The sequence below is a fragment of the Giraffa tippelskirchi genome, chromosome 3 (assembly GCF_054371585.1).
Source record: "Giraffa tippelskirchi isolate mGirTip1 chromosome 3, T2T-mGirTip1v1.2.pri, whole genome shotgun sequence".
Taxonomy (NCBI): domain Eukaryota; kingdom Metazoa; phylum Chordata; class Mammalia; order Artiodactyla; family Giraffidae; genus Giraffa; species Giraffa tippelskirchi.
Window position 1 is genome coordinate 170,311,113 of NC_137277.1, and position 21,830 is coordinate 170,332,942.

General features: G+C 41.9%; 1 protein-coding gene and 1 non-coding gene across 8 annotated transcripts in view; both read right to left on the minus strand.

Moving 5' to 3' along the window:
* The window catches only part of DOCK10 (dedicator of cytokinesis 10), a 305,040-nt gene that overhangs the window by 187,601 nt on the left and 95,609 nt on the right, over positions 1 to 21,830 (minus strand). For 2 of the 7 annotated variants that reach the window (XM_081579666.1, XM_081579664.1), the window contains exon 1: positions 5,312 to 5,516. The exons of the other annotated variants lie outside the window; for them this stretch is intronic. In XM_081579666.1, the coding sequence (XP_081435792.1) occupies positions 5,312 to 5,416 (105 nt within the window). In that variant the 5' untranslated portion in view covers positions 5,417 to 5,516. Of the gene's footprint in view, positions 1 to 5,311; positions 5,517 to 21,830 lie in introns of those variants that run through there. 7 annotated transcript variants of the gene reach the window in all.
* Positions 8,361 to 8,492, minus strand: LOC145543948 (small nucleolar RNA SNORA72). Its single transcript, XR_014081185.1, has one exon. It is a non-coding gene; the product is annotated as a small nucleolar RNA SNORA72 (small nucleolar RNA).

Here is a 21,830-nt window from a genome sequence, read left to right on the forward strand (position 1 = left end):
TACCTGGGAGAACCCCGAGATACACCAAACACAGACTCAGGACCAAGCAAAGCAAGATGATTGGCCAGAGAATACCAGGAAGAAATGCCCCATAGAAGGGATTAAACTACCATGAGGGCACGATTGTCCCTCTGACGCCACTCGTGTATGTCTCCACAAGTACAGTACTCTCTTTTTCTCTTAATAAACACTTTACTTGTTTCGCTCCTTTCTGTCTCTATGTGGAAATTCAGGGCCAGGGCCTTGTCGCTGTCTCTCTGTCCTCACAGTCTAGTGGCTCAGATTTCGAGCTCACACTGCCTCAGCCTGACTTCAGTCTCTGGCTGGGAACTGAAATCCTGCTTCAGGCCTCAGAAGGTCAAGGCCACCCGAGATCACTGTTGCAGAAAATTTCTTGGTGTGGGGGAAAACCGCAACACATTCGGTGACCGGAAGTGTCAGAAATGAAGTGTTCTGTGTGAGCAGTAAGGGAGACACACAAGAGAGAGAAAGGTGGCAAAGTGAGCTTTTCCCACTGAGAATGTTAGCTAACATTTGTGTCAGAAATCACAGCGGAAACTGCCACCAACCGAGGGAACCTCTGTTTTAAGAAAGTTTTGTACTGCTGTCACTAGGGAAATTAAAGAGTTTTGGGGGATCATGGTATTACTTCCTGTCCACCTTACCCCTCCCTCTCTCTGACAAACGTTCCACTTCCTGATCACCTAGTTGTCGAGAGCATCGTTATGAAGTCAAGCTTTGCCTTGTTTGGCAGTTCTCTACTTGGCCTCTCTCTGGATTTCACTCATCTCCCTCTCCTGGCACTCAGCCTTGAGGAAAGTAAGGGCATTTTTGGTTCAATTGCAGGTACTAATCCTAAATCCATTTTAAAAGCATCCTCTCTGCATCTCTGTGGCACCTGGGCTAGCTGTTCCCCATCGCTACTGCCACAAGCAGAGTCCTCAGATCCAGTTTCAACTTACACTTCTCCATTTCTATGGTCTGGATTGAACTCAGATCCCCCATTTACTCCTGCTTCTTGGCTTCCTTCTGCCTTGTCCATTTATAGCATTCATCCCTGCTCTATGCTGTATCTCAACCCTGATTCAGTCTCATTTCATCATTTCCTGGAACCATCCTGTTGGTTTCTGGGTCTCCATCCCATGCTTCCTTTCAGCTAACTGGTTCATTATAAAATAGCCCCAAGAGGTAACAGTGAATGCTTGTATAAAACAGTATCAGGAAGTAAGGCAACACAGATGATCAGGGAGAAAGTGTCCACGTTAACGTGGAAGAATAAAGATAAAAAGCTGACTTGAAAGACAAGAGGACAAAATGTAAGAACATGACGTATGTGGGAGATATGTTCAAGTCATTCAGATTACATCCTTTGTAGTTTTCTACAATTTTCAATTGTCTATTAAAGTGCTAACAGGCTAAATGACTGCTAAATGACTAAAGAGGAGGAGAAATTGTCATTTGTAGCCCAAACTTTCCAAACACTTTGAAATCCTGCAGATTAATTAACCACCAGCCAGTAACAAAGTAAAAATAATAACTCACATTTACTTAAATGAATTTCACATTTTTCTGGCAGTACAGATGATTGATATCATAACTCAACTTAATAGTACACTTAATCTTTCCAAATTAGGACATGCAACTTAGGAAGGAAACTACCTTTTTATTAACTTTCATTCTATACACCAGAGATCATACTAGGTGATTGGATAAAAAAAGAAAAAGAAAAATAGAAAGGCAGTTAAAGAGAAAAGCTTCAACTATAGAACACCAAACAGACTTCAAAATTTAAGGGAAGTAGTTCTACTTGATGATCTAAGACGTAAGTTTCATTTTCCTCAAACTTCTCTTATAATGCTATTGCACTGTCTCATATTGTATATTGTCTGTGATAAGTGGATTAAAACATAGAAAGGGATTTCTTAGACAAGATACTTGGAAACTGGATTGACAAGGGAAGCTTCCAAAACAATTAAAAATTTCAACAGAGTTAAATAAGCAGCTTTAAACAGCATTTGAAGAAAAACAAATAAACAAAAACTGTTAGCCTAGATCATGATAATATAAAGTTTGAGTTGTATACCATTTAGGAAGTCATAGACTTCCAGTTAAGTATTCTAGACTACTATAATAGTAAACCATTTCTAAATTTGTCTTTAAGGCAAGAAGCGGGCTTCCCTGATAGCTCAGTTGGTTAAGAATCCGCCTGCAGTGCAGGAGACCCCGGTTCAATTCTTGGGTTGCGCAGATCCGCTGGAGAAGGGAAAGGCTACCCACTCCAGTATTCTGGCCTAGAGAATTCCATGGACTGTTTAGTCCATGGGGTCGCAAAGAGTCGGACACAACTGAGCGACTTTCAAAAAAAAAAAAACAAATGATTTGTGGAATTCAAAATACACATGATCATTATAAAACTGCAATCTATGATAATTATTTCCAGTGATCATTATTTCTCATTTCATAACAATATATGAGTATATCTAAAAATTCAAAAGAAATCGTATTGTTCTCTGACCTAACTGTAAGCCTTATGTTCATTTGTTGGGCAGTCTGACATTTGAATTGCTTCTTCGTTACCACCTATCAAGTCATCTCAGAAGCTGGTCTACAAATGTTGGTTTAGCTTTTAAAAAGCTCAGATGAGTGTGCTGTGGAAAGTCCGATCTGGTTTTGGGTGGGTTTCAGCTAAGCTGGGCTATGGTGACGGTGGGGTGGGAAATGGTATTTCAAAGGAAACCCCCATTGACACATAGAATGATGTGGGAGCCCCCCTCAACACCAGCTTGATGCAATCCAGAATTCTGTCTACTGAGTGGCTCTGTCACCGAAAAAGGGTCCTGGAAAGAAGGAGTCACCAACAGCCCAGTGGGTTCAGTGTTGCAGTTTCTGAAAAAAACAATCTCACTCTGCAATTATATCCTCCTCTTCCCTGGCCCTTGATATTTTACTTGGTTTTACTAGTAACCCACAACACTTGCAGCTCATAACTTTTCACAGTGTTCAAATCGTGTTCAAAATACATATGATCAAAATGAATTCCAATAAAAAATCTTAAGACAGGGCAGGTATCATTAGGTACATTTTATGAAAGGGGCGACTAAGGCTCAGAATGATTTAAGTAAGCTGCCCAAGGTCACCTGAATGGTGGGTGACAGTCAGAATGACCCCCTAGCCCTCTAATTACATGCTTCACTTTCTTGGAGTCTCTCTTTTTTGTTTTTTCCAAAATAAAAGCCAAGTCCCAGGATAATACTACAATCCCCTACTCAACAGAAGAGACAAGCTGTGAAAGAAGATATGCCTATCTTAGGAGGACCAAAAGCAGGCAACAGCATCAGGGAGTCCCCAGCGCCTTCCACAGAAGAAAGCTAATCACTGTATGAATGATCTTAATTAAATGTGAATGCACAGCTACTGAATGCTGTGGGAAAACACACCATCCTTATTGGCTGCTTTCCCCATACTTCTCAGTAGCAATACCTTCCAATTCAATTAAGATAACTCATGGAGTGATTAGTTTCATTATATGGGAGACACCTGGGACTGTCCTAACGTCAAATCCTGTGGTCTTGTGGTCTCTGTAAGACAGACACATTCTTCTCCTGTGTGTTGTCTCTTTCAGTGGACACAAGAAGAAGTAAGTCTTGTGATGATATAACGCTTAGGACTTCTAAAATTCCCCTGAGAGACAGGCAGCTAGGAAACTGCATTTTTTGGATTGGTCTGAAGGTTAACATAATCTCAAAGCAAACAAGTTTCAAACACTTATCCTCTTTAACAGGCTGATGGTAAGCAACTAATGAGGCTTTTATGGGGCCAGTGGAGACGTCACAACTGAGCATCCTTTGGGGTCAGTGGGGACCAAGAGGTTAGATTCTGAACTCAGCATAGTCTCCTTAGGAAACACTGAGTGGAAAGACCTGGGCACATCCCATGGGAACAGGTCAACAGGGTCATTTGCCCATGTTTGCCAATGGGAGACATGATCCTGAGATAGAATCAGCGAGGCATCAACCCTATGAGCCAGACCTACAAGTAAACTCTACTCCCATTAAATTACCACCAGACAGATTGTAAGTATAAAGAGAACCACTGCTATGTGAGATGGAGTATTCCGTACTCGATTTTGGCCTATCAAAGCCAGAGTGACTATTCATTAATTTGATTTTTCATATTCTTTCAATGTCTATTCATAAACAATCATTATATGATCAAATATATATAGTTTTTTAAATTGCTCTGTTTCTAGATAAAAAATGTTTATATGAACAAAAACGTTATTTATCTCTAGAGCAGTGGTTCTCAACCTGGACATTACGCTCCCTGCCCGAGAGGACATCTGGCAATGTAGGGAGACATTTTTGCTTGTCAAAACAGGGGAGAGCTTGCCACCAGCATCTACTGGGTAAAGGCCTAGGCCATCACTAAATGTGGTCACAACGCATAGGACAGCTCCAAACAACAAAGAAATCTCCAACCCAAAATGATAGTAGTGCTGAGCTCAAGAACCCTTGCCTTGAAGAAAAACAAGCAAAACAAACTACCTGGTAAAATAAACGTTCCTATAAAAAGAGTACCCAATCAATCATCATATAAAGTGGGCCTTCCACATTACATATGAATCACTGAAGCTCTAACCATCCGCCCTGATACTGACTGATAGAAATCTAGAATTCTGTAATAAGGACACATTTTCAGAGCTCTCATTATGTTTACCAACCCTAAGGCAGAAACATTTTTAACAGTAAACAAAACCAAATCTTTTTAACCTTTAGAACTTACCAATTTTTACTCTCTTCCTCAGCTCACTTAATTAGTTATTTACATTTCCTTTCCTATTTTGGGTTGCTCTTTCTAAGAACTTTAAGACAAATCATGAGTGACACACGATAAAAATAGAGCAGTAATACTTTTTTAAAAACACAACTGTAAGCACATCATCAACTGGGGTCTTAATTCAGGCAATTATAGACTTTTCTTTAAAAAAGGAGAATATTCTAGCAATATTAACTCTCTAAATCCTCTATCAACATGTTTTAAAATAATGATGGTAGTAATTCAAATATTCTAAATAAGTTAGTAGTATTTTAACTACTTCAAACCTCTTCCAATATGTTTTAAAATGATAATGGAAGCAATTAAAAAATAATGATACAAGTAAAAAAGGATATTTATGAGCTGGGATGAATATTCTGTTCCATATAAGACTTTGCCCATCACCCTAGGATAGATTACCATGCCAGAGCTATTTTTTTTTTTCTTAAGTATTGAAGAGAAGATGAAAAGCAAACATCAACATTCAGATACCTACAGAGGTAAATCTGTGGATTTCTTCTTGATTTTTTCTCCTCATTGTTCGCCTCTTCTTCCAAAATTCACTGGGATCCCGTTTAAAAACCTTTCCTCGGAAGCTCATTGTATTGTTATTACTGGAGAGGCAAGATATTTAAAAATATCAATTCCCTTAAGCCTCTTCCTCCTGAAGCTTCACCAAGCCGAACAAATTTTTCTTCTCTGGTAAAAAGGGAAATGCTCATGCTACATTAACATAACTCAACAGAAAGGAAAGAAAACCGACAAGTTACCGCTTCCTGTGAGTGAGTAACTACCAGCTGTTCAGAGGCACTTGTGTGCACGTATTCTCCCTAATCACCTGCTTTAGAGCAAGACAAAAAAGCACAGAATGACTCTGGATGTTGAAGAGAATTGCTCACAGATAAATAAACCATAGGATCTTAAACTTGCCCTGGGAACCAAGTTGAGCCTGAATCAAAGAGCTATTACTGTAGGCTGCCATATCTGTTAGTGCAACAGCCATCCAAACTTGATCATTGTGGCTAGATTCCAAAGGTGAACTGCAATAATCTTTTTTTGCGGTTCCCTGGTGGCTCAGATGGTGAAGAATCTGCCTGCAATGCAGGAGACCCAGGTTTGATCCCTGGGTGGGGAAGATCCCTTGGAGAAGGAAACAGCAACCTGCTAGATCTCAAAAGTGAACTGCAATAATATACCTGTTTAAATCAGTTATTCATTACATCAGTGGTCTTTCCACTTAGGCACAAAGGAAAATATTAGAATTCCATTTATATCAGTCATCTAAATAAAGAAATTGTGCTTTACTAATATTTATATAATGCATTGACATGGACACCTTCATTCTTTATGTCATATGGTTACGAACAGTCAACCAGTTAATTTTCTAATCTTTAGATCTTTATTCCCATTCTCTGACGCAATTTAAAATTGCACTTCCCCCAAAACCCACTCTAGTGCGCCTTCCTGTTTTATTTTTCTCCATGGCACTTACTGTCATATGACACTGCTGTACAGTTTACTTATTTATTTTACTTATGATCTTTCATCCTCCACTAGATTCTATCCCACAGGAGTGTGGGAATTTTGTTTGCTCTGTTCCCTGTGTATTCAGTGATCAGAACTGTGCCTGCTTCCAGAAGATCCTCAGTATATAACCATTTAATAACAGAACTGAGGGACTTGTATACCTTATGCTTAACAATGAACTTGTCCCCTATGTATCCTGTGTTTTGAAATATTAGCTATTGGCAAGGACTATATAGTTTATAAATAAACATAGAATATGGGAATGCATTCAACTTTTTTTACGAAGTGTGTGGGATAAGTAGTTGGAGGCCATGGGACTAGTGAATAATTGATTAGATTAAACATTAGAAAGATGAGTTTAAAAAATAAGTGTTGTGTGAGACAGTCATTCAGATTCTTTGAGAGCTTGTTTCTTCATCTACATGATGGACCTCCTTAACAGGGGTGCTCATCAGTTTGGTAGGTGCTAAAGGAACCATTGCTTGTCTAGGAAGCAATCTGGGGTTTAAAAGATGATTGAAGGAATATTTCCACTGAGGACTGATCTTCATGACCACTAAGACACAAGCTTGAACCAACTCTCCCAGGAGACAAGTTCTGAGCAAGCAGCATTATGGAGTAACTGCCCACTCTTAGGTCAGGGAGTCAGTTTCACAGACATTTGTTGGAGGCATCTTTGCACAGAGAGCAGTATGGTGAGCATTGGGGACACACACAAGAAGCTCAACCAGAAGGGCAATTTCTGTGCAAAAGGCTCTCAATATTCTGTGAGTTTTGAACTGTAAGAAAGAAAAATAACAAGGTTGCTATTGGTGTTCATGTCTTAGCTGGAAGCAGAGATGAGGATACAGGTGGAAACAGGACAATGACAAGAGGAGAGGACCAATGAGTTAACACAATGAGTTGTGGGTTTTGTGGGAGCTTTTGCTCCAGAGCCTTCTCTTCTCTTTCTAGAGCTCAAAACACTTAATGGTGCTGGCTGCCATGGTGACACCAACTTGCCACCCAGAAGTCAGTGGTCCCATGTATCCATGTGGCTTTTCCTCAACTTCCTTCAGGTCTTTACTCAAATGTTGCTTCCTCAGAAAGCCTTCTTTGACATTCATGTAAAACTATGGCTTTCTCCCCTAAACACTGGATGCTCCTCCCTTGCCATGTTTTGGTGGTGGGGGTGATGGTGGTGGTGGGGAAAGTCAGGTCACGAAGATGATGGATAAGACACTCATCTCGCTCTGAGAAGCCACTTCTACAAACACAGTTCTGATTCTGTAATGAAGGCAGCGACCCTCAAGGCAGCTCTCACTTAACCAGCTGGTTCCAAGGACAAGACTTTCCTGGTGCTCCAGGAGTTAAGAATCCTCCTTCCAATGCAGGGGGCATGGGTTCCATCCCTGGTCGGGGAACTAATATCCCACATGCCTTGGCACAACTATGTCTACACACCACAACTACTGAGCCAGCATGCTGCAACTAATATCTGACACAGCCAAAAATAAACAAATGTTTAAAAATACATATACAACTGGAAAAGAAAAAAAAAACTAAAAACAAACAAGCAGACAAATAAACAACAAAAAGGCACGGCACTAAATAGATGCCACTTGCTTATTTGATAAGCCTCATAGGACTTCCCTGGTGGCTCAGATGGTAAAGAATCTGCCTGCAATGCAGGAGAACCAGGTTCAGTCCCTGGGTTGGGAAGATGCCCTGGAGAAGGGAATGACAACCCACTCCAGTGTTCTTGCCTGGAGAATTCCATGGACAGAGGATCCTGGCGGGCTATAGGCCATGGGGTTGCAAAGAGCTGGATACAACTGAGCAACTAACACATTCATTATTAATTATTATTATTGTTATTTTTTACAACTCATTTAATGGCATCAACTGGTCATCATCAAACTAGCAATGGTTATTTTCAAAAGTTATCACACTAGCTGTGCTACCATTTCTCAAGGTTGATCAGATACCCAGAGTCACAGACATTTCCCACAGAAGATGCGTCATGTAAATCAGACTTGGTTTATCACCAGCATTTATAAAACCAGACCTAGGCAAAGAACTAGGCCTGGGGACACATGCATGGTCTTAATATAGTGAATGTTTAGCCTGCCCTGATTATTACAAAATCAGGACAGCGAGAATATTCGCAGAATTATTATTTAATCTGTAAGAAGCCTTCTTCTTCTTACAGACTCTAGCTACTCATGTACCTCTACTCTGTCATGCAGAGATCTGGAGAGACAGGTATAAAGAGATACTGCTTGTTCCCTGCTGAAGTATGGAGACCAAGGGAGGATCTTTCAAAAACTGAGAAAAACAGCAAGATGCTGTAAAAATAACAACTGAGAAGGTAAGCTGTATTGTGATTCTGCAATTGGTTAAGAAGGTATCCAAGGATTCTACAGAGCAGAAGCCCTTTTGACGCATGGTCATGGGATAGATAGAAATTCCACTGTAGGTCTTTCATTCTAAAGAGAGTTGGCCTTCTGCGTAACTCTTTGGCATCTGTTAGATGAGCAGGTACATTATAGCATATGCAGAATTTTGAAATTTAACTTTTTCCTTACATGATATTACGAGACTCTGCCTTTGAGTCACCTGAGGTCCCGAGGTAGGATTATGTTTCTATTTCAATAGCGGAAAGTAGTATTTCACAACCCTTTTGGATCATGGACCTGTTTGAGAATCTAACAGAAACTGGACTCACTCACTGAGGAAATGTAAGGACTCAGAAACTGTGTGTGTGTGCTCAGGGGTCACAAATCTCTGAAGTCCGTCTGGGGGACCCTCTTATTTGTTCATGTTACCCTAAATCCCCAACTTCTAATTTTAGAATGAATGTTGTCTCATTACAAAGCATTTGGTAATCTTGAGCAACTCATAAGTGACTTCCTCTCTTTCTAGTAGTTGCATCTCGTCTCTCCTCTATTCCTCTTTAGGCGCCACAGTTCTTTATCCTGAAGTCCCTCCCACTCCCCAACTTCTGCAATGCGAGAATGACTCATTTCTCTCCTTGCTAAGCTGTTGATTGCAGCTCCCTTGAACACAGGCAAAAAAAAGGCATAACTGGGCATCATGGGGGGAGGCCAGACATACACAACCTGCAGTGACTGCAAAGGAGGGGAAATCCAGCAGCATGGAGTTCAGTGTTCCATGCACTGCACTGTCGGGGACTTCTGCCGGGCTGCGCCCTCCTTGATTTCAGACCAAGTCTGCTGTTTCAGTATTCCATGATACTCTACGACATTTAAAAAATCTCCTATTCTGCTTAAGTTCAGACATGTGTTGACTATCAAAGAACCTAACTCGGTCACTGGGAAAAAATGGGCAATAAAGAGAAATCAATCAGCTGGCTCCACAAGGAATCACCATCAAGTTCACTAGTAAAGAAATTTGGTACTAAATTAATGATCAGAATTAATTAATTACTATGCTCAAGGTATTGCTGGGCTTCATGAGAAATATGTAACACCCTTCTTAGCCTCGAGAAGCTTGTACCTGATAGAGGAGTTCATTAGAGTTTTTAAAGGAGACTGGGAAAGCTTTATAGTAAGGACAGAACATAAGGGAGACTTTGAATAGGTGGGAGTCAAATAGATAGGGGAAGAGTAAAGGACACTCTAGGAAAGGGGAATGAAGCATAGACAAGTCATAAGATACAGTGGTTAAAACCAGGAATCTGGAATCAGCTTAGATTCAAATCCTGAGTCCGCCACTTCCTAACTGTACATCCTTCAGCCAATATCATCCTCACTGGGCCTCAGTTTTCTCATCTGTAAAATAGGACTAGTACAGTAGATACCCCATAGTGTTTTTGTGAAGACAAATGAGATGACACCCTTGAAAGTTTCAACACATTACCTGGCACATATTTACCATAATTATTAGTTATCACAAAAGCTAAAAGGCAGGACAATAAATAATATTTAAGAAAAAGGATGACATCTAGCCTGTCTACAGTCAAAGGCTGAGGGGGAGAGGAAAGGTAGAAACAATTTAAAACAGAAGTCGGGGGTCAATTCATGGAAGGCTTTGAAAGCCAAGATAATGAAAGCTTCCATTGTATCATGAAAGTTATGGAAAACCACTGAAGGATTTTTGAATGATAATTAAAATAGTGTCTTTGGAAGATTCATTTTATAATTACACATAGGCTAGATTTTGGAGAATATGATTCAGAGGTAGTCTGCATTGATTCAGATATTAACATGGAGTGGTGGAAGGCAGAAAAGTTGGCATCAGAAACTTAACCATAGACTTCACAGATGAAAAAGTGAAAGTGAAAGTCACTCAGTTGTGTCCGACTCTTTGCAACCCCATGGGCTGTACAGTCCATGGAATTCTCCAGGCCAGAACACTGGAGTGGGTAGCCTTTTCCTTCTCCAGGGGATCATCCCAACTGAGGGATCGAACCTAGGTCTCCCACATTTCAGGCAGAATGAAGATCTGGCAATTAAATGGAAAAAGAATGAGAGCTGAAATTTATCAAGCAAGGACTAGGTGCTGGGTACTGATCTAAATAGAGTGTCGTATTTAAACCATGCAACACCCCTGTGAGGTATTACTGTGACTTCTATCACCACTTGGTTTTACAGAGGAAGATACTAGGGTCCTGAGAAGTTAAGCAATTGGTCCAAGGTCCCAAGCAAGTAAGTAACACAGATGGGATTTAAACCTAGTTAGTCCAGTCCAGAACTCATGCTCTTAGCCAGAAGAGAGGTCCAAAGGGGCTAACAGGCTTCTGAGTTTGGCCACCAAAGTGAGGGATAATATGACTGAGGGACGAACGCTGGCAAGAAGAGAAGACTTCTTTTCCTACTAATTCTGATTTAGAAATGTCAAGAAGATCGAAAAAGCAGGCATTTTCAGCACCATGGTTATATTAATACACATGCCTGGAACTCAGGGAAGAGTCAGGACTGGAGATAATTAAGCTGAAGGTCATTGAAAGAGTTACAATTGAGAGTTTAAAAGTAAATTGAATTTTTGGAGCAAAGAGTAGCATAAAATTGAGAACACAATCGAGATTCTTTTATATATGATCAATAGAAGGCAACTTAGGAAACCGTGAAGGCATAGAGCTTCAGGGAGAAAACTAGCAGTGTAGTGTGGCATCCAGACATACTGTAGAAGGGAGTAGAAAGAGGCTGACACAAGGTGTCTGGGCAGAGATGGGTGTAGGACATGATCCAGCATGAGAGATAAGCAAGATGAAAACTAAGGACCTTGCAGTCTCAGATCCAGACAGATCTATATTTGAGTCCTCTTCAGCCACTTACTAGATGACCTCTATCTAGCTACGTGACCTCTGTCTTCCTATTTCTAACATATATAACAAAGCAATTAATATACAGCTTACAAGATTGTCACAAAATATTGTTATTATCTACTTAACATTGTGGAAAAATACACACATGTGTATATATAATTGCTAAGATTCCTATATATGTGTATATGTAAACTATTATTTATTGACTGTGATTGATATTTACCAGGTTTACTTAGGTTTTAGAAAAGACCCTGATGCTGGGAAAGATTGAGGGCAGGAGAAGGAGGATGAGATGGTTGGATAGCATCACCGACTCAATGGACATGAGTTTGAGCAAACTCAGGGAGATGGTGAAGGATGGGGAAGCCTGGCATGCTGCAGTCCATGGGGTCACAAAGAGTCAGACATGACTTAGTGACTGAACAACAACCTAGGTATGTATTTATGTATAGACACCCCTATATATGCACATGCATGTATATAACAAAATACACAGATGCATAAATTCTTATATGTGTATTCAAAGTCTGGCCCCATGGTGTCCAGATAGAGAAACTAAGTTTGCAATTTCAACAGATAATATATTTGGAATATAATTAAGATGGTAAATATTAACCATGTTTTGGAAGAAATGGAAATTTGAATGCTAAGATATCAGAAAGTTGAGACAAAGTTCTAGTAGTCTATATTAGTTTTCTATTCCTGCTGTAACAGATTACCACACATTTATTGACTTAAGTCAACACCCATTTACGACCTCATAGTTTTTGTGGGTATGACAGATATCTGGGTATGACACAGCTCAGCTGATTCTCTACATAGAGCCCCACAAGCGTCAGCAGGGTGATGTCCCTTTCTGGAGGCTCCAGAGGAGAACCTGGTACTAGGCTCATTCAGTGTGTTGGCAGAATTCAATTCCTTGCGGGTATAGGACTGAGGTCTCAGTTTCCTGCTGTCTGTCAGCCAGGAGTAATTATCAGCTTCCAGCAGCTGCCTGCATTCTCTGGCTCACTGTCTCTTGCTAAGCCAGCAATAATGAGTTGAAGCCTTCTCACCCTCTCAATCTGATTTTTTCTTTTCTCTCCTAAACATCTCTCCTCTGCATCTTTCTACTCTAGTTGGAGAAAAGTCTTAGCTCTTTAAGGCCCCATATGATTAAACTGGTTCCACTCAGAGAATTCAGAATAATTTCTCTCTTTTAAGGTCAGCTGATAAGTAACACAAAGTCCCTGCACACCAGTACTAAGATGAGAGTTTCACTAACCACTAGAGAGTCTTGTAGGAGGGGGGGAGAAGTATCTTTAGGAAACCGTCTCTCACATGGTCTTATGCTGGATCACAACTTGGTTTTGCATCTATCTTTTGAAGACAAGGTTAACATCAAGAATGCACTGAGAAGAAGGTGTAGGTGAGGACAATACTTGACCTTTGAGTTCCATTTCTGTTGAACAGGGATGCAGGTTGCAGTGGAGCAAAGAAATGAATGAGAGGAAATAGACATTTTTGACTTATAGGTCACATCCTGGAAAAGTTGGCAGTGAAACAAAGGTGAGAAAGAGAATGGTGGCTGTGGGGAGGGAGGGCAGAACCAAAGAGACAAATTTGGAAGACGAACATTGGTGGAGAAGTAATCAAAGTGATAAACACTGAAAACAAAGGCAATAAACTAAAGCAACAAGCCCTGAGGTCACCTCTAAAATGTTTATGTTTTTTAGTACATTTGAACAGCCTGTACAAATGGCAAATAACATTCTCACAGAATCGAAGAAATCAGAAGAGATTGTTTCTTTGACAACGCATCTGAATCTACTTAATAAAAATTACTCAGAAAGTACCGTTAGGCATGCAGAGTAACTGAAACCTTGGTGGTTAAGACTTAGACAACCACACACTACATCATACTTGAATCCACACAGCTTAATTTGAGCAGCTGGTAAAGTACTTCCTGTTCATTTCCACTTGCTTTCTTTACTAGCTTCTCATCCCATCTTTAGGTTTATTCCAATTTATTTTACCTGTAGAGCTTTTCAGCATTTACTTTGATTACTACATCCTTGTTAGAGAATGTTTCGATGACTCATTTTATTTCATTTTCCTCTTCCATTTCCAATAGAGTTTCCCTTTGCCTGAGAGTTTGGGTGCTTTTCAGCCTGTCTCCATAGGACACAACAAGGCTGGCCCATAGTGCCTCTCCAGGTTCTGCTCACTACTGTCTACCTTATTTAAAGGAAATAAAGCACAAGTAGCTACTTCCTCCATCTCTATGGTCTCTCCAGAGCCTGGCCCCAGGCAGAAGTGCTTTTTAAGCTTTTAGCACTGAGGCTCACTACTTCCCACTATAAAGGTCAAGATTGAATGGCACAGAGTTAGTGATGAGAGAGGCTTAGATATCTTGGAGGAGTTTCAATGGGCACAATAAAACCTCTTATTTCTAACTGTAGAGCTTTCAGTGGGCCATGTCTGTAGAATAAGAGCCAACTCATTGGAAAAGATCCTGATGCTGGGAAAGACAGAAGGCAGGAGAAGAAGGGGATGACAGAGGAGGAGATGGTTACATGGCATCACTGACTCAATGGACATGAGTTTGAGCAAACTCTGGGAGATGGTGAAGGACAGGGAAGCCTCGTATGCTGCAGTCCATGGGGTTGCAAAGAGTCGGACACAGCTGAGAAAGTGAATAACAATAATACCCTCTAATCCAAATGGCGTTAGTTTTATTAATAACACAAAATATTTAGAAATTTCACGGAAAATAGAGCCCTGCAAGATGAACTGCACCGAGGGAGAATGCAAAAACAGATTGCAGTTCTGTGTGTGTGCATGTGTGGTATAAGCTGAGTATGTGACATGTGTGTGTGTTTGTTGTGTGTCTGTGTGCAAAACATAAATGTTCTTTGTTGTATTAAAATAAGTTATTCATGGCCCTTCTAACATGTATTAAGTTATAATGATATTTGTTTATATTACTGAACTTAAGTAGGCCTCAGGAGTTAAGAATTTTCACTTAATTAGGATTTGATGGTGACAAGGCAGGTAAGGAACTCATTTCATACAGTTTGGTGAGCTCATCTTAGAATCTAATGGCAACCAGAGAAGGGGTTTTAGTTTTTTCTTTTCTACTGTGGACTTTATCACCGGTCACAGCCTTCCACCAGGAAAAATATTATGGCCGGTAGATACTCACATATCTTACCGGTAAGCATCTTAATGACATACTTGGGAAATGAGGAACACTGATTTTAATTTTACCCTCTCTCTCAATTTCCTGATGGGTATATAGGTACTTGGGCCTTCCCAGGTGGCGCTAGTTGAAAAGAACCCCATGTCCCAGTGCAGGAGGCATAAGAGATGTGGGCTCCATCCCGGGGTCAGGAAGATCCCCTAGAGGAGGACATGGCAACCGACTCTAGTATCCTTGCCTGGAGAATCCCACGGACAGAGGAGCCTGGAGGGCTACGGTCCATGGGGTCGCAAAGAGTCGGACACAACGGAAGCGACTTAGTACACGTGCACATATAGGTACTTATCCCCCATGTTGATATTTTTTCTGCTTTTGCTAAAGGCATCCAGCCACTCTTCAGAAGTTAGTTTTAGTTTGGCCTGAGGCAGAATGGGAAATCCCTAAGAAGCAAGAAGGCCTGTTTATGGAGTGCAAAGTGTAAGCTAGCTGCTGCTGCTAAGTCACTTCAGTCGTGTCTCTTTGCGTGACTCTGCGACCCCATGGACTGTAATCTGCCAGGCTCCTCTGTCCATGGGATTCTCCAGGTAAGAATATTGGAGTGGGCTGCCATTTCCTCCTACAGGAAAGAAACTTATTCCCCCTTCCCAACCCAGGGATTGAACCCGTGTTTCCAGTATTGCAGGCGGATTCTTTACCAGCTGATCCATCAGGGAGATTACTTATAGAGACTACATTTCAACTCACACCCCCATGCCACCAAACTCAGAACCAGAGCCTAACAACATGACAGTAACAACAACAAACACACCAAAGCTACTATATGATTTTCTAAGCTTATATTTCATGTGAATAATACAGCCTGGATTGTTAATGTTCTTTAGCAAGTTATTTTAAAAGTCATGCAGCTAATTCTTCACCTAGAATATAGCATTCTTTTCCCATTAAAAACATTATCAGTTCCCAAGCAACTTATTTTCCCTGGACTCTTCTTCCTCTGTCTTTTAAAGAAGACTGAAAGGCATTCTGGGTCCAAGCAGACAATTTTTCTCATAAGTGATCAGATGAAGGCACACAAATGGAGTCTAGGGTCGGAATCAATGCTATTATCATTGATCTGCTAGGGACTACTGCCTGACAGTAATTTTCCCCTGAAGACACATGCATCTCTCTGCTGGCTGGTTGGATCCCACCCCAGCCTCCCACTGCTGGCAAAGTCAACTAGAGACCTGAGTTGTTTCTTTTAAAATAAAACAAGCACCAAAACTGCCCTCCTGCGGTCTTTCCGATTGCTAATTACCTTGCTTTCAATAAGAATGTCACTCAATGTTTAATAATTGCCTCAAAAATCATATGTTTTATGAAAGAGCCTAGGTCTTTCAACTCTTCAAAGCTCTCATGCAAAAGCTAGTTAATTTTTCTACTCCAGGGGGTTCTCCTGACCCAGGGATTGAACTCAGGTCTCCCGAATTGCAGGCAGATTCTTTAGTGTCTGAGCTATCAAGGAAGCCCATATAGCATCAGTTTTACCAATGTTTCAGTGTTGTGGTAGACTTTTTTGACTGCAAATAGATGTATCCTTACAAAGGGAGAGCAATGAAGTACTCTTACCTAAGCAATTCTGAAAAAGAAACTAATTGCCATGTACATGCCACACCCTGAGCATGCAAGTGGCCAACCATTCAGACCAAGGAGTGCGTGCTAGGGAGCTGATAGTCGGGCTGCAATTTCCTCAATCTCTCTGCTCCACAAACCATTTCTTTAATGGTGTCATAACGCTTTCGTGTCTTTTTAAGGCTTCTATCAGGAGGAGAGACGAAGCCAGTGTAATACTTCAAGTGTTTAACGCCTTGTGTGTGTACTCAGTCACTCAGTCGTGTCCGACTCTTTGTGACCCCATGAACTGTAGCCCGCCAGGATCCTCTGTCCATGGAATTCTCCAGGCAAGAATACTGGAGTGGGTTGCCATTTTCCCCTCCTAGGGATCCGCCCAGCTCAGGGATTAACCCCACATCTCCTGCATTGGCAGGAGGATTCTTGACCACTGTGCCACCTGGGAAGCTCTCATTGAATACCTTGCATTGTAGAAATTGGACACTAATGGAAGGTTCTTGGCTTTCCAATCAAGAGTTTCTTTGTATTTTTTTCTAATGTTTTGAATTAAATTTAATTTTTTTATTATTTATTTTTGGCTGTAGTGGGTCTTTGTTGCTGCTCGGGCTTTTCTCTCTAGTTGCAGTGTGGGTGCTTCTCATGGCGGTCTCTTGTTGGGGAGCACAGGCTCTTGGGCACACGGGCTAGGGTAGTTGTGGCACATGAGCTCAGTAGTTGCAGTTCCTGGGCTCTAAAGCACAGGCTCAATAGTTGGGGTGTAAGGGGTTAGTTGCTCCACGGCACGTGGGATCTTCCCAGATCAGGGATCGAACCCATGTCTCCTGCATTGGCAGGTGGACTTTCCCATTAAGCCAGCTTCTTTGTGTTTAGCAGAGAATTAACTGTTGGATTTTATTTAGCTGTGCACACTAGAGTGAACTGTTGACCTTTGGGCATACAATAGCTCATCAATTAGAGGACAAATTGACTTTTCGCTCTCTGTTCTGTACCTCTCTAGGTGGACAAAAGAGGACAACAGGAAAATGAAGATTGTATGGCTTGAACAGGGCACCAGTATGTGTTGAATCTGGTTTATAAGAAAAGGTACAAATCTGGAGAGGCTCTGATTCTATGTCAATCATTTCCCCCTGGTTCTTTGCCGGGTGTCTGTGATAGAAGGGATTAAGTCAGAGCACCAACCTGTAGTACAGGTGGGGGAACTGAGGTACACACAAAACTACAGAAATATAAAAAGGCAGAAACTGTCAAGTGAAGACTATGAGTAAAGAACATGAGGGGACTTTATACAGGCACAGAGACCTGAGTCCGGGCCTGAACAATAGTAGGACTTGGAAATTCACCTTTATAAAAACCCCCAGAGAAGGTGTTTTTCCAATGTGTGCAAGAATCACCTGTACTGTGATGTGCTTAGTCGTTTAGTCGTGTCCGACTCTTTGCGACTCCATGGATTGTAGCCCGCCAGGCTCCTCTGTCCATGGAGATTCTCGAGGCAAGAATGCTGGAGTGGGTTGCCATGCCCTCCTCCAAGGGATCTTCCCAACCCAGGGGTCAAACTCAGGTCTCCCACATTGCAGGCAGATTCTTCACTATATGAGCCACCAGGGAAGCCCAAGAATACTGGAGTAGGTAGCCTATCCCTTACTCCAGGGGATCTTCCTGACCTAGGAATTGAACTGGGGTCTCCTTCATGGTAGGCAGATTCTTTACTAGCTGAGCTACCAGGGAACCCCGTTAAAACTGTGGATTCCTAGACTTACCCAGGATCTCAGTAGGTCTGATAGGAGGTCCAAGAGTCTGACTTTGTTAACAAACATCACATGATTCATTTGAAGATGCTACACAGACCACACTTGGAGAAATGAAGACTCAGAAGCTGGTTCACCTAATTGTTTTCTTAGCCAGAAAAATCATATACTAGTATCTGAAGGGGCACCGCTCCCAGTGCCAACTGTTTTTTTTTTTAATAGACTGAGGTCTTATTTACAAGAACAAAATTTCCCTTTCTCTTAGGTGTATTCAAGGAGGCACAACTAACCAGCTCCATCACTGTAAACATTTGGGGGACTGAGGAGAGAGTCCTGGAGTGTAACCAGCTGTCAGAAACTGGGCCTTAGACACGCCCCATCTGTCCTTCAATTTTACTCCATCAGCCATTTTTCTGCTTGGACTTTTGCAAGCCGGCTCATACTGGCCTCTCGGTTATGTCTACACAAGTTTTCTTCAACTTGGCATTAGTGATAGTTTGGGCCAGGTCATACCAGACCACCTGATCTGCCTCCTGAGAAATCTGTATGCAGGTCAGCAAGCAACAGTTAGAACTGGACATGGAACAACAGACTGGTTCCAAATAGGAAAAGGAGTACTTCAAGGCTGTATATTGTCACCCTGCTTATTTAACTTCTATGCAGAGTACATCATGAGAAAGCCTGGGCTGGAAGAAGCACAAGCTGGAATCAAGATCGCTGGGAGAAATATCAATAACCTCAGATATGCAGATGACACCACCCTTATGGCAGAAAGTGAAGAAGAACTAAAGAGCCTCTTGATGAAAGTGAAAGAGGAGAGTGAAAAAGTTGGCTTAAAGCTCAACATTCAGAAAACTAAGATCATGGCATCTGGTCCCATCACTTCATGGCAAATAGATGGGAAAACAGTGGAAACAGTGGCTGACTTTATTTTTGGGGGCTCCAAAATCACTGCAGATGGTGATTGCAGCCATGAAATTAAAAGATGCTTACTCCTTGGAAGGAAAGTTACGACCAACCTAGACAGCATATTAAAAAGCAGAGACATTACTTTGTCAACAAAGGTCCATCTAGTCAATGCTATAGTTTTTCCAGTAGTCACGTATGGATGCGAGAGTTGGACTATAAAGAAAGCTGAGTGCCGAAGAATTGATGCTTTTGAACTGTGGTGTTGGAGAAGACTCTTGAGAGTCCCTTGGACTGCAAGGAGATCCAACCAGTTCATCCTAACAGAAATCAGTCCTGGGTGTTCATTGGAAGGACTGATGTTGAAGCTGAAACTCCAATATTTTGGCCACCTGATGCGAAGAGCTGACTCATTTGAAAAGACCCTGATGCTGGGAAACATTGAAGGCAGGAGGAGAAGGGGATGACAGATGATGAGATGGTTGGATGGCATCACCGACTCAATGGACATGGGTTTGGATAAACTCTGGGAGTTGGTGATGGACAGGGAGGCCTAGTGTGCTGCGGTTCATGGGGTCGCAAATAGTTGGACACGACTGAGCGACTGAACTGAACATCCTTTCTATAGAGAGTTGTCCTGTGTACTGCAGAATATTTCATAACATCCCTGGCTGGCCTCTACCCACTAGATGCCAGGAACTCCCCCATCCCCCTGCTGTGTCAGCCAACAGTGTCTTCAGATATCGTCACACATCCTCTGGAGGGTGGGGAAGGAGGGGAAAATAACTCCTGTTTGAAATGCGCTTGTTCAAATCCTAATGCACATTATTCTGCCGCAGTATTGCTTTGATGACAGCTTTCAGAAGGGTCTGGTGGCTCAAGACAGTAAAGAATCTGCCTGCAATGTGGGAGACCTGGGTTCGATCCCTGGGTTGGGAAGATCCCCCAGAGAAGGAGATGGCAACCTACTCCAGTATTCCTGCCTGCAGAATTCCATGGACAGAGGAGACCGGCAGGCTCCAGTCCATGGAGTCACAAAGAGTCAGACAAGACTGAGAGACTAACTTCAGGCCAAGAGATCACCTGACAGATAATGTAGGTTTCTCTTTAGATCATGGAGAGCTCCAATTGAAAGCCAAGTTGAGAATCACTTACTTGGAAGAACCTTGGGGCTATTAACCTTCAAGTCAATCCCCTCTCTTATTGTCTACATGCTTCGAAGCCACACTATCAGAATTAGTCTCTGAATCTGGTTTTTGTTTCTGTTCTGAGGTGTCCCTAATAAAGCGTAGCTATCACTTTTTTGGAAAAGATCTGAAGCCATTACAATCTTTAGTAATTTAACATGATACATCAAAAGGGGCAAGCTGGTCATCTAGGCCAAGCCCCAAGCAACTGGAGATGAAGATACACATTCTAAGAGTGTGAAGAATAAAGCTGGGAGTGTGGTGTTTGCCACTGTGTGTAAGGCCACTGTGCTGGAGTCAGTGAGCATGTGTTTGATTCCTGCCTTCCCTACTTAGTTGCTGTAAGTCTCCAGGCAAGTTGCTCAACCTCTCTAAACCTGAATTTTTCATCTGTAAAGTGTCAATAATTACAGTACCTGCCTCATTGACTGCGTGAGTGCGGGCTAAGTCATTTCAGTCGTGTTTGACTCTTTACGACCACATGGACTGTAGCTTGCCAGGCTCCTCTGTCCTTGGGATTCTCCAGGCAAGAATCCTGGAGCAGATTGCCATGCCCTCCTCCAGGGGATCTTCCCTACCCAGGGATGGAACACACGTCTGTTATGTATCCTGCATTGGCAGACAGATTCTTTACCACTAGTTCCACCTGGAAGGCCTAATAAGAGAATATTTGCAGAGTGTTTAGCTCAATGTTTGGAATACCAGAAAATGCTCAATAGATGTCAGCTCTAAGTTTGGTTGTGTTGAGGAGTGGTCGTAAGCTAGGCTGTGTGTATTGAGGGGGCACAGATGTCCCAGTTGTTCATGCACTGAGCTTGGAGAGGTGGGGTGGGGGTACCAGAGGGCACTAGCTGCTTTGAACATGGCAGTGAAAGGGAAAGGATCTTCCAGAAATGGAGGGAGTGGCGAGGAGATCCCCTAGGCTCAGATGTATATAAGTAGGCTAAACATCCCCTCACTCCATGCGCACACCATCCTTCCACAACTGACCTCTTTGTGCTCACTATGTCTTGCAATACTGGTGATTTCATTTTTAAATCCCCACTGTGCACAACTACAAAAGCTTCCAATTATCCTATTTCTGTCATCTCCCTTCATTCCGCACAAAAGACCCAAATGCCAAGAAAGTTAAAGAAAGCCAAGATTTAACCAGTATCAGATGCTTTTCTCATCTTTTCATGGTTGCTTTTCTGCCTAAGCAAGACTGTAAATTCCCAGAGCAATGAACAGTGTTGTCTTTATGTCTGAACTGTGCTGGGTCTCTTGCAGACATGCGGTAAATACCAACAGTGTAATTACCCATTTGATGTTGTGAACCAAGAAAACGGCATCACGCTTTCTTTTCCTCTCTCTTCTTTTCCACAACTTTCCGAGGCCACAGCAAGGTATGAAAGTACACTGACTAGGAAACATTTATTCCGACTTTGCTCCCATTTGCAAGGATGTCACAGACTGGGAAGGAGATGTTTTGTTACTGAGATTGTATCAAAAGCTCTTTGGCACCATTTAAAATTGGCCTCCCTCTTGCTTTGGTTGGCATTCAGGGTTTTGGTTCAGAAAACAGTTTTGAATTTGTGTTCACATCTTAT